The sequence below is a fragment of the Alligator sinensis genome, unplaced genomic scaffold, assembly GCF_000455745.1.
Source record: "Alligator sinensis unplaced genomic scaffold, ASM45574v1 scaffold167_1, whole genome shotgun sequence".
NCBI classification, from domain to species: Eukaryota; Metazoa; Chordata; order Crocodylia; family Alligatoridae; genus Alligator; species Alligator sinensis.
In genome coordinates, this window is record NW_005843015.1 from 203,939 (window position 1) to 217,155 (window position 13,217).

General features: G+C 52.6%; 1 protein-coding gene across 2 annotated transcripts in view; it reads right to left on the reverse strand.

The window, feature by feature from the left end:
• Positions 1 to 3,209: 3,209 nt before the first annotated feature.
• Positions 3,210 to 13,217, reverse strand: part of LOC106723032 — a 10,800-nt gene continuing 792 nt past the window's right edge. The window contains exons 1-2 of one of the 2 annotated variants that reach the window (XM_014526309.2): positions 11,876 to 13,188; positions 3,210 to 4,520 (exon numbers count right to left, since the gene is read on the reverse strand). In XM_014526309.2, coding sequence (XP_014381795.1) covers positions 3,628 to 4,476 — 849 coding nt within the window. In that variant the 5' untranslated portion in view covers positions 4,477 to 4,520; positions 11,876 to 13,188 and the 3' untranslated portion in view covers positions 3,210 to 3,627. Of the gene's footprint in view, positions 4,521 to 11,875; positions 13,189 to 13,217 lie in introns of those variants that run through there. The other variant, XM_014526310.2, reaches the window with a different exon arrangement.

The window sequence follows — 13,217 nt, forward strand, 5'->3', positions numbered from 1 at the left end:
CACTCACGCTGCCATTGCTGTGTTACATCATTGTGAGCTGCAAGGGGGGTGGGGGGCGGAGGGGGAGAGGAGGACCTCAATGTACAGTAATGCTTAATACAATCTAAGCTTGCCCCTGGGCAGCAGAAAAGGGTCTCCCCCACTTGACAGGCAGGCAGCTGTGCTGGGCCTCATTTCAAGCCATCAGCCACCAGCTGCAAGCAGCTCCAGGGAAATGTGTTTTTGTTCTGATAATTACTTACCTGGCAGTGGAAATACCATAACCACCAGGGTGGTTTTCCTTGTCATATCTGGAGATAACTGCTTTTCTGGCATGGGGTAGTACCTGCGGAGGTAATGTATAGTAACCCTCCCACTTGCTGCTCGAGTGGGAAGATTTTGGCTTTATGCCCACTTTATGGAAATGGGGGACTCCTCCCTAGCTTGCTCCTGCGGCCTTATGGCTAAGGGCAAGCAAACTCAGGGGCATCCGAACCCCAAGCCTCTGGCCTTGGGCCTGCACGTAGGATACCTGCCAAAGGATTTCGAAACATCTCAAGCCCCAGCTTGGGTAGAAGATGTTTGCCAATAGTAGGGCCACTTATGGCTCTTGACTGACTCATGGATTTGGAATTAATTTGGCTGACTTGGATTGGAATATGAAAAATTTTCTTTAAAAAAATTACTTGAGTAAAAAAGGCTGAATCACTTTATTTCTACTGTAAGCCCAGCCCTTCTGGGGAGCTGGGGTAGTGCCAGTCTGCCTGCTACACTTGGCCAGCCCACCCAATGCAGCCTGGTCTCCAGCTGAGTTGAACAGCTCATTCCTACCCCTGTTCTCATGGAGTCCATGGAGCTGCATCCCTCCCCACCAGGCAGGACAAGCCCTGCCTCCTGACCCCTCACAGCCCCAGCTCAGACATCTGGTGCTCTCTCTGCCTGTTTTGGGAATTTGGAGGTTTGTAGATGTTTTCTGATGCTGCTTCCTTTCAAATCCAACAAAAAAAAGGAGCTTTCGCCACAAAGATGGAGATAAATGCCTTGTACCAGCCCCTGGTAACAGATGGGAGCAGCATGCACTAAAAGAAGTGCTGTGTGGTATTTAATGCAAGGGGTACATGAGGCTGTGTTCTCTCCTGAGACACAGGAAAGGTGTGCCACTATGGAGTGGATCACACCAACTGCACCAGGCAGGTTCAGGCAGGAGGCAGTGCAGCATTTCACTGGACTGTGTAGCAGGAGGCACAACTCCAGTTGATGGGGGAATGTACCATTGCCAAGCTTATAGCATGGTTCCCTGCCACAAAAGACACTTGGGTCTGCCAATGTGTGCCCCAGCTCTAGACTGCTCCCTCTGCTGCAGGCAAGCAAGTGAAGTGGAAAAACTTGCTAGCCTCTGGGTAGTGGCAAGACACCTTATGTCTTCAAGGGATCAGGGACCTGTGGAGATGAGGCTCCATCCTGCTTTTGGCACCCCTCCCCCACTCCCAATCCTCCACACAGGGCAGTTGGTACCTGACACAAATCCATTAGCTTTGTGGCAAACTCAAGGTCCACACTCACTATGGCACCCCATCAGGACACTGACACATTGGTAGCTGCTTGTATGGGATGGTTCCTTCCCTTCCAGAGTGGGCTCCGGTGCTTGAGTGTAATGGGGAGGTGTCTCTGATAATGGGCAGTGTTATTTCAGGAGGATGTGGGGGACCATGTGGGGAACATAACAGCCTGCATGCTCTGAGACCTTTCCAGAGCATTTGTGGCTCTCTCCTTGGATTGCATGTGGGGGAGGAAGGTCCTGGGGACCCAGCTGAGCAGCGAGCCTTTAGATGTTTGCCCATCCCAAGACACTGCAGCTGTGCAAGTTGATGAGGCGCCTAGGTTACCCTTTGCCCTTATACTGCTGTGATAAGCTGATCAAATTCACTGACTTTGGCCTGGAGAGCAAACATGTGTTATTGGCTCATTTAATCAGCTCATTATCCATCTCTTCCTGCTTTTTAGATAAAGGATTTGCCTCTCCTCCCTGGGCATCACTGAGGGGTTGATGGCATAGCCATCACCCCAGCACCAACACACCACAGAGAGTGGTGGTCAAGGCAGCTGAATGCAACCTACTGCCTTCCATGTTCTGCCTGGCTCAGGGCCTGCTGGGAACTGTGCTGACCTACCCCAACAGTTACAGCCAGTGGGGGCAGGGGGGAGGAAACCCTCACTTTCTCCAGCTGCATCCCCCATCCTTGCCCCCATGTTGCCCATAGAGGAGGAGTCCGTCTATGGGCTGCAAGCCCCTGGGGCATGCCCCCACCCTGAGAGCACTGTGTAGGGGAGGGGGGGGAAGGAAGTGTATTGCCAGCCCACAACTGCCTGTTTCCTGCCCAGCGGTCAACTGTGCCTCCAGACATCCCATCAGCCCTGCCCACCCAACCTCTGCTCAGGTCTTTCCACCCCCACCCAGGCAGCGGGGCCTGTAGTGGGACCTCCCCCCCCCCACTTCTGGGCAAGGGGTCAGTTTCAGGGCAGAGGCAGGAGGGCAGCCCTGTACCCAGGCTCTTGTTTTCCTCCCAAGGGTGGGAGATGGCTCTGACTGGCTGTAGGTGGATGGGTCAAGCAGCCAATGCAGGCAAGTCTCCCTTTGCTGTGCCTCTTGGGGGTCCCCCAGGCTGTGCAGCAGTAGTATGTCCTGGCTCCATAGACATGGAGTGTCATGGCAAACGGTGGCTCTTTCTTCAACCACACACTGGTTCCCTCTCATCCCCCTGCAGACTTTCCATGGGCTGGATGTCCCAGCAGAGACATCTGAGGCCTGGCTGTTCCTTAAGGTGCTGAGCACCTGCAGCTAGTGTCCAGACTGGTGTGCCTAAAGGGCATGATCCAACCTCAAAACCAGGGGCTCCCCAGGGCAGGATGTGACCCCCTCTGTGACATGGCCTTGCCATCAATTGCAGCGTGGGTCCCCTTGGCTTGGGTGACTTCCAAAGACACCACTGACACACTCAGCCACTGCAAGGAAGGGTTTATTCACCCTAGTCATTCCTGTTACAATCAGAGGAAAATAAAATTAAACGTGCTCCTTGCTACAGCAGCTCTCAGGCCTTGGCACATCCCAGCTGAGAAAGTCCCACATGGCACCTTTCCAAAGCCCCACTGACAGCATTAGAACCCTCTCTTGTAAAAGCAAAGCCAGTTTTATCATTAACCAAGGTGGCACATGGCAAGGATGTGGCTATCATATGGCGGCAGCTGCAGCTTGGCACTGCCCAGTATCCCTGCCGTCCCTGCAGAGCACACAGACATGGGTAGTTTGATGGGACTGACACAAAGGCTGATGCTGCAGCTGGGAGAAGTCCAAAGCCCATCATACTTAAAAAGCAGGAGCAAGGTAAGGCCCAAGGTTAATGCACCAGGCATCAGCCTGGTTCCTGTGTGCTGCCTACAAACTAGAATGGGGCAGAAAGTGGGCACGAGAAGAAATATGGCAGTCTTACCCACAGTCACTTGGGACAGGGCAGGTGGCAGGGTGTGCAAATTCCCATTTGGACAAACCCCTCAGTACCTTAGGAGCATGTAGCTTCCTTCCAGCAGCCCCTAGCTTGGTCCCAGCCTATGGGACTCAGTGAAGCTGACTGGAGCCCTGGCACCTCTGCCTCACAGCACATTGAACTGATCAGCTTCCATAGCCTGCCGGCCCAGCTCACCAGCCAGCTCCCTGCTGGCATTGGGCAGCTCCTGCCCAGGCTCAACAGTCCAGTTGGCAAGAAGGTCACTGAAGTCAGGCGTGTTTGTGTTGAGGATGCTTGCAGGGCCAGGAGAGGGCTCTTTCCAAAAGGATGGTGGCAGCTTCCTCCTGTGCATGGGGATGATGTGGGCATACTTCTTCTCCAGCCGCAGCCTTCTGCTGTCAGAGACTGTCTGCTTGATGTACTGCCTCAAGCCATATTCAAAGAGCTCAGCCAGTGGTCCCAGCTTCTGCCCTCCATCCTTGTTACAAATGGACCTCCAAACCTGCTGGTCTAGCTGCCCCAAGGGCACCTGAGCACTGTGGGAGTCCTCATCATCCAGTTCCCCACTCTGGGCAATGTGCATCAGGTCTGCATAGTACAGCTCCCGCCCCGATCTTTGTGGGGAGAAGCAGTCCTCATAGATGTTGCAGGAGTCAGGGTCCTCCTCCTTGTCCTTCCTCCCAAAGTACCTCTGGATGTCACTGCTGATCAGCTCTGAGAACCTGAGGAGCTGTAGTGTCATTTCTGCATCATGTAGGCTGGCAGTGGCTGTGACTTCTTGCCTCTCTCCACCAGGAATGGGAGCAGTGGGACTGCCCTGTGATTCCACCTCCTCCATCTCCTCCTCCTCCTCCTCCTCCTCCTCCTCATCTTCCTCCTCCTCAGACAATTCTTGAAAGTCCCTATCCTGGTGGACAGCAGGGTGGAGAAATGAGTGCTGGAAGGAACTGGGCAGTCTGAACTCTGCTGGGTTCCTGATTACTCCTGCAGCCATCTCAGCTCACTTAGAGATGGGCACCACCGGCCTTTGGACTCACTCTGCAACGGAAACACTGTTAGGCTATGCTGATGGAACATGCAGGGAGGACTGTGGTGCTGCAAGTCCAGCCACACTCCAAACCGCATTGTGAATGGTGTGAGTGGTTTAAACAAATCAGGCCTATGCTTGTGTATGAGATCTGCTACCTTCTCATTATCACATGCTGGCATAGGTGATGTGTAGGAGGTGCATGGGGGTGCACGTGCACCCCTTAAGAGCGAGCGCTCTTGGCTTAGGCGACGGGCAGGGGGTGCAGGTAGAGCACTGGTGCCCCACCCCTGAGAACTACAGCCGGCAATTCCGGGGTCAGCATCCGGCTGCAGCGGGACCTCCCCCTGACCACCGACACTGCCGCAGCTGCCTGCGGATAATCCCTGCTCAGCCCACCCTCGCTGCTAACATCAGTGCAGCTGCCTGCGGGAAGTCCCCACTTGCTGCTGCCACGCCCCACCATCAACAACGCTGCTGCCACCTGCGGGTGGCTGCCATGCTCCCCCAGCCTCAGGAGGCACGCATTGTCTATGCATGCTGGTTTCCCTGACAGTGGCAGGGAGCCATGGTGCTCAGTGTGCTTAGCCCAGGCAGGGTGGATCTGTGTGAGTGAGAGAAGAGCTGGGCCCACTCCTGATCACAACCTCACAGCATGACTCTAGGGCAGTGAATGGATCGCCCTTGCTGGGTCTTGCTCTGCTCTTGCCCAGTGTACTGTGGGGCTGGGAGCCTAATGCTGAGAGGATGCAGCTCAGCAGTGACCTGGGTTTTGGAGCAGGGCTGCATCATGGGTGACAGAGCCCATAGGCAGTTGCTGTGCATCAGATGAGTTATGCACAGGATAAGAGCTTCATTGCACAACTGGAGCTGGAAGCAGCCATTGATCCCCTGGATCATGGTGTATGCATAAGTCTAGTCAGGCACCAGATTAATCCACTTGTATGGAGTCCTGAGACCAACACACCAAGACCTTTGACACATATGCCTAGGCAAGAGTATGGAGAAGTGGAGGCTGCCCAATATCTACCATCCCCTCTTTAGACCACTGAGACAGAATCCAAGACCAAGTCCAGATGTTCAGCACCTCAGCAGTTGTAGCTCATGGAGCTGTACTGCTTAAACAAACAAATAACTCCCCCAGCATCTGCCGGCCCCGGGAGCAGCACAAGGCCACACAGGTGGGGCGGGGATTGCCATGCAGCTGGGCATGGCTTCCAACCACCAGACTGGTATGTGCCTGGGGAGAGGGGCCTTTTGGGAGCAGAAGGACCAACTCTGGAGTTCTTCCCAGGACCCAGGCTAGAGGCAAGACCGAGCCCTGACCTCCCTCAGTCTATGAGGCAAGCAGCATCCTTGATTTCAGAGGCAGCCTCTGGCTTGGTTCAGTGCCACAGAGCTGCCCCTTCTCTTGACTCACTCATGTCACAAAGCCTTTCCACTGCCCAGTGCCCATTCATATACTTTGGGGCAGGGGGGACTCCTATGCCATTAAGGCACATGGTAGGGCTGCTAGCCATGGGTAGCACTGGAAGGAGGGCAGGAACTGATTCCTCATGTTCCCAGCATGTCACAGGAGTGCTAGGATGGAGGGGTAGCTGAGCTAAACGGGTACACGTGATCAGGACTCTGACCCCACAGCCCCTTCCTCCTATGGCATGAAACAGAGCAGCTCTACCCCTGCTCTCATTTTGCTCTGCCCACCTCAAACTCCTGCCACCTGTTGGCTTCCAGAGCTGCTCCAGAGGCCTTTCCATCTGCTGCAGGCTCTCCTGAGAGGGGTCAGTGTCTCAGGGAGCTAGTTCTCATATCCTGGATATTCTCCAATGCAACTCAGGGATTTCAAGACTCAGGTGGTACTCCCTGTGCTGCAACAGGTCAAAATGTGATGGGACTGAGAAAACCCACAGCTGACTGTTACAGAGTCAACTCCAGGCTGCTTGTAGGGTGCCTGAGCTGTAGGGCCAGGGACCCTGCAGTGTTCCCAGAGCAGCTGCCATCCTCAGCGAGGGTCAGTGTGCGTGGGAGCTGATGGCCTGTTCCCTGACCCCAGTGATCCACAGCCCCTGCCCACTCTGCAACCCAAGTGTACTGTGAAAGTGTGACCCTGGCCAAGGGTCATTACTCTGTCTTCCCCCACACTCCCACATATAGTGCTCTGAGTTTCCAAAAGCACATAATGCTTCAGCCTAACATTTGCCTTGGGAGCAGCTGGTTCTGGGCAGCCAGAGTGCCCTGTAGCCTGCCAGATTCTCTCTCTACCTCAGTCCCTCTCCCTAGGGCAGGTACCCCTGTGCTGCAGTTGCCTGGCTGTACTGCTGTTGTACAACCTGGCCATGCCTCTTGCTGCAGGCCCTGACAGTCTGTGTGCTGGCAAAACTCACCCTTGTGCAGCTTCATGGGGCTGGAATGGTGGGCAGGGCCCTGGCATTTGCATCACTCTGTGGCTGAGGGTTAAAACACTTGAGCCTGGCCTGTACCCACTGCAGCTGCCATGGGCAGAGCCGCCCACCTCTACAGTCACATCTGCTAGCAGCAACCCAGCTGGCACGGCACCCCTGTGTTATGCCCCCAGCGGTGTCTGACTGGACTTCTTCCCTCCCCAGAACACTTCATAGCAGGCCAAGTTCCCAGCAGACCTACCTGTGCCTCCTGGCCCTGCCCAGAGGAGCTGGGGCTGGCCCTCTCTTACTCACTGTTCATTTGAGCATACACAGCAGTGTTAAAGCTAGAGGACAACCCTGGGGCAGACTGGGAGGGCTGATGGGGGACACAGTTGTCCTGCAGCACAAGAGCAACAGCTGTTACTACTGCCAGCTCTGATTTTTTTTTTTTTTTTTTTTCTAATTTTCTCTATGATCCCTCCGATCAGGCGGCCTCTCCGCCTTCATCTGAGCTACCTAGCCCCCCGAAGTCATTTTCCCCTCTCGGGTGTGGTCCCCCCAGGACCTTCGGCTACCAGCCCTGGCCCACCTCCAGCTGTCCCCACCCCTGCAGGTACTTTTACTACTGCTGCCATGCAGGCCACAGCTCCTGGCTGTTGGACTCTGCACCCCACTAAGCCAGAGCAAGCTGTAGGCCCCACTTCCCCATCTCTAGGCACAGATGACAAGCTAGGAAGTCTCAGACACAGACCCTTGCTGCAGCCGCCCTGTTGCAGTGGCTGCCAGCTCCTGGATACCTGGTTTCGCTGAGTGGAGTAGCCAGGAGTGCCAGCCCCCCCTGAGCTGGAGGGCAGGGAAGGCTGCAGACCCATAGGTAGATCTAGGATTTTGAAAGGCCAGGTGCAGATGGTGTGGCACATCATCACATATAAAGCAACACATGGGTGCAGATAGAAGGGCAGCTCTCAGCTGTAACTCAGAAAGATTTTTGCAAACTGTTCTGAGTTACAGCGTTACCTCAGACCAAACAGACGTTCACTGTTGGTTCCAGGGGGGAGGGGAATCTAGCTGCCCACTGGGAGCCTGCAGCCAGGTTCCCATAGCAATGACCATGGCTCTGTGCCAGTACTTCCTGTTTTCAGACTGGGAGGGGGGGAAAGGCAGCAGAGGAAACTCCTTCTTGGGGCTCCCCAGCTGGTGCTGAAGGGTGGGGTGGGTGAATGGGATGTTTTTAAGCCGTCCCCCCTCCAATACACCCACCCCACCATCCTGGGAGGGCTGAAAAATGTCAAGACAGAACTCCCACCACTCCCTTTCCCCCTGCCATTCTGAAAACTGCCATAGGCTGGGAGCTCCGCAAACACAAGTTACAAAAGACACTACATTTTGAAATGTCTTTATCTGTTACTTCATGCAATGAGGGGTCAGATTTTCACCTGATTGTCCATCTTTGAAGCTGTCTGCAGCCATGCATTTGTGTTTGATCATGGCTATAGACTGCTTTCTGTGGCCAGATCTGGTGAAAATTGTCACTTCTGTCTGCACCTGGGTCCTAGAAGGTTTCCTTATATTGAAAGGGGCTAACTGTATTATTCACTTAAGATCAAAGCAAAAAATAAATATAACTATTGGAATGTACACTAACTTGCTAGAGTATATATGAAGTTTAAAACAACACAACCATCTAGGCAAACAATCATCACAGGATATTGTATCATCAGTCTTGTAGTCATTCTAGTTAAATGTGCATCCCTTATTCAGCTTCATAAAACAAAATCTAGCCCTGAGCATCTTGACAGTGCCTCCAATACTTCAGTCATTCATTTCTACAGCTGAGTTAAGGTTTTAGCTAGAGCTAAAAATAGTCTGCAGGGCTGTAAAATAGAAGAGAGACATTACCAGGAAGGGCTTACAGACAGAAAAACTGCAGAAGAAAGGATAGGTTGAATAGTGAAACATCAAGACCATTAGAAAGGAGAGAGGGTTGTTAACACCTGTGGAGATCAACAGGAAGGGAGATGACAGAAGCCAGTGGACTCTCTCAGCACTACCAAAATAAAAATGTACTGCTTCTCCTAAGCAACTGGTTTTAAAATTTGGGTGGAGGAGGGATCAAAAGGGGTGTGGGGGAGGTGCAACTGCACTTTCCGATGATCTGCCTCTGTACAGGCCCATGTTTTCTGAAGTCAGCTCAAGCTTCCTGTACCTTGCAAAGCAGAGCCATCAGCTCCTGCTTGTACTACCTTCCATGTCCATGTGCAGGGGACTCAGGATTGGTCCTACAGGAGCAGCCATAGTATGATCCATTCCCAATAGTTACCCTTCACCTTCCCTGGGAGGAGCCCAAAGTTCTCTGCCAGCTGGTGCTCAGCCTCAGTGGTGCTCTGGAAGCAAATGCCATTGCTGTTTTTCAGAAGGAGAAATTGAGGTACAAGGCCACAAGTGACATCCCTGAGAAGGAGCTAGAAACAGCCCAGAAGCCCTAGCCCCAGCCTCCTCATCTGACCAGCAGCCAGCCCAGCACTCCTGAGACAAAGAAAACTAAGAGAAACAAAATGAGCAGTTATGCCCCAAGAGAGAAACCAGTGGCCAAGAGCGGGAGCTGGATGGCTAGAATATAGTGCTGGGAATCAGAACTCCATGTATTAGTCCTTGTTTTGCTACTACCTTGCTATGAGGTTTTGGGCAGGACATTTCTCCTCTCCGTGCCTCAGTTTCCCCTGTATTAAACTCCCCTAGTTGAGAAGGATATAACTATCACTGTGCTCTGTAGAAGACAGCAGTATAAAAAGACTGAACTATGAGATCACCCCCTGACCTCACACAGACAGTCCCACTCCTACCTCCAAGAGTCCAGATTCCTAGTAAGCAGCCAGCACATGCTATGTGTGGAAGGGAGGGCAAGGACCCATGGTGGGAGGATCTGGGGGGCTGAAGCTCTAGTGACCGGCCTAGAGCAGGTGGATGGGTTTGGCTGGGAGCCTGGCCAGCCTCTCATCCTCATACACTCACATGGTCAGTGGCCTTCCAGGGGTAATAGACCCTCACAGGGACCTGCGAACCCTCACTTCTCTGCTGGAGTATTACGGAATGGGCCTAATCATGGTCCCAGTCTTACTGGCCCTATATGCTCCCCTGATACCCCTGGGGTCACTTGGCATTTCTACTGGTGCAGATGAGTTTGGGATATCTCGCCTCACCAAAATGTGATTCCCCTCATGACTTACTGTTTCTCAGTGTGTGTCCATCAGAAGTACAGTAAATGCTCTGTTCCATGGGGAATGGGGGATGCCGGTTAATCAAATATGCCAGTTAATCAAATATGCCATGTCTGGTGCACTAGGGCTTTCACTCTCTGGCGTCAGTGTGCCAGGGGACGGGGATAGGGGCCCCGTGCAGGCTGCTTTGTTCCAGGCCATGGTCCACAAGGAAGAAGTGGGACTCGGCTCGTGGTGGCAAAACTGGAAGTGGGACTTCTGGTTTCACTTTTGCCACGTCCCTTGGAAGGAAGATTTGTATTGACAGATGCCAGTTAGTGGAGCATTCTGGATGGTAAAGTGCCAGATAACATGGCTTTTGCTGTGTGGATTTCAGCATCCAGAAAGCTTTCACCTGTGACCTCTGTGATCCAGCAATAGGGAGGCAGGGCTCACTCCAGCCAGGACCTCTGCAAACCCCAGGACTGGGTGACCAGCTCCTTCCCACTACAGGGACCAGTTTTTAGGGACCAAAATCTGGCATACAGGCAGAGCCACTCCACAGAGGGCTGTTAGCAGCCCTGAAACTGTCAGGCATTGGTTTTATGGACCAATCACTGTGTTTGAGGTCAGGAGGAAGTGCCCATGGTCAGATTTGTGCAGACTGTGTGGGGTTTTGCCTTCCTCTGTGCCAGGGGATGTGGTCCTCTATCTGGGATCTCTTGAGCATGTATTGACAGCATTTCATAGAAGTGGGACACTGGCTGCTGTGGTCCCTGCTTTGCCCGTGGCCTGTTTGACAATGGTCTTGTGTAGAGTTTGGATTATGGTTTGTATGGGATGGTTTGGATAGGGATAATCCTGCCTCAGGCAGAGGGTTGTATTAGGTGACCTCTGAAGGTCCCTTCCAGCTCTACTTCTCTATGATTCTATGATTCTCCTTTATGATTCTATGATGGCAGCAAGTCAGTTTCCAGGGCCCGTGAAACTGCCTAGTTTGCTGATACTGGCCCTGATGCAGGCACATTCTGGCATCAATCTGGGACCAGCTTTCTGAATTCAGGATGAAAGTCCCATTTCAATGAACCCTCAAAATCCCAGGGCACCATCCCAAATTCAGAGCTGTCCTAGGAAATCCAAAAGGGTTGATTGTCTTTACTCCCTGCCTTTCTTGAATTGAACTCCAGGAGCCTGAAGTGCCCTGCCTGAGCCACTGTCCCATCTAGCTGGGCCTTCCAGTAATGTTCACATCCATTCAGGAACTCCTAGGGCCAGGTGCTACTGTGGGATGGCTACAGAGCATACAGGCTGAAGGCAAAATTTGGAAAGAGGCTGCCTGTGGGAGTGCACTGGTGCAGCACAAGAGCTCCTTGACGCCGGCTGTGCACTGAATACCGTGCACCAGTGTTAGGGCTTCTGGAAAAAGGCTCAGAAATGAGCCCCTGGTTGCTCATCCTGGGCAGGGAGCTGGAAAGATGCCCTGATAGTAGTGGTGCTGCAAAGAAGGTAAAGGGGACAATCCTGCTCCAGAGCCTCCCTGGAAGGATGGTTTGGAGCCAAGCGGGGGAGGATTTCTCTCCCCTCTGGGCAGTCAAACTGCAACAGGGGACAAGAGAAGCTTTGGGTAAAAGCCCCAAAGTCATAACATCCCAATTACTTAATGACCTAGATTAAAGGCCCTGCCCAGCCCTCAAACCCAGTCCCCACCCATGAGGTGTCATTGGTAGCAACATCATTCTTTAGCTGCAACAAAATCATCCCCCTTTTTGTCAGCTCTGCACTCACCGAACCGCCACAGTCCCGCCATGCATGGGCTCCCAGCTCCTGCCCCCGGCAGTCTTTCCATCTGGGGCTGAAGTATTTATAGTGGTGGAGCAGCGCTGACGGCTGGCAAATATTTGGTAGCTGTATTGTAATAGTAGACTCGGTAAACAGAGCTTTGGTTTGCTTTAGTGCCCAGCAACCAGAGAACACTGCAGAAAGGGAGCTGGGGGATGGAAGATAGGGCTCACCTTAATGGTTGACTACCCTGGGGATTTTCAAGTGCTGTTCCTGTCGATTCACCTATTAAATCCACAGTCACAGCTGCCAAACTACCCTGCACACTTGTGCCGAGGGCTCTTATCGCCACTGCTGATTGGAGGTGAAATCAAGCTTTGTCAAATAGGCATAAAATTAAATTTCATGCTATTTTGACTCCTGGAGTAGGCATCTTCTGAAGAACATAATGCTTATCAAACAACCCTTGTGCAAACAATAGATGCCTGGCCACAGTGGGAGCTTGCTATAGACACAAGCCTCCCCATTGAAAACAGCCTCCTGATTCAGCTGCGGGACTGGACACTATGGCCTCCTGAGACTGTCTACAGACCTCTCCTCCATTTCCATCAGTACAGCTCTCCTGGACCTCACAGTCACTGTGGATTTCCATGGAGCCCTGGAAAAGTGCACTCTGAGCTTTGCTTTGTCACCATGAGCCACTCTTATTCTTTTACCCACCTATTCTCTGGCTTTTAAACTGTCCAGCTAAAACCAAGAGCACATTTAGAGCCATTAACTTATCAGTTCCCTGCTAAAGAAATATTTCACCCCATATGCCCACTAGCTAATTAGTAGCTGAAGAATTTTGCTGGCCTCCCCAACACTGTACCAGGGCATCAGGATGGCATGGTCATGAGCACTAGGCCAATGTGTTGGTGAGTGATTTATTGGTAAAGCTGGGATCCTGGGGTAATTGATTTATTGGTGCTGGCTACTACTATAAATCACAGATAACAGTATAATATTTTTGTTGAGCAAACTGTTGGCTGGAGCACACAGCAGCTTCGTTATTATCACTGGCTGGGGCTCTTTCACTTGCCAGCCATTTGCAGGGGAACAACCTGATCTGTTTCTGTTCATCTCAGGCAGGGTACTGCAAAGCACAATGTGGCTGACCGAATGCCTTGGGTTTGGCCTTTGATAGCCCTTCAGCCTAGGCACCCTAACCTACCCCAGTCTAGGAAGAGATAGGCTTTTGCTGCATCTCCTGGCCTGCAGAATTCACCTGGTATCCAGTTCTCCACAGTTCCTGGGATCACCACAACCCCCCAAGATCTTTTGAAGAGAAGCAGATAACATCAAGCAT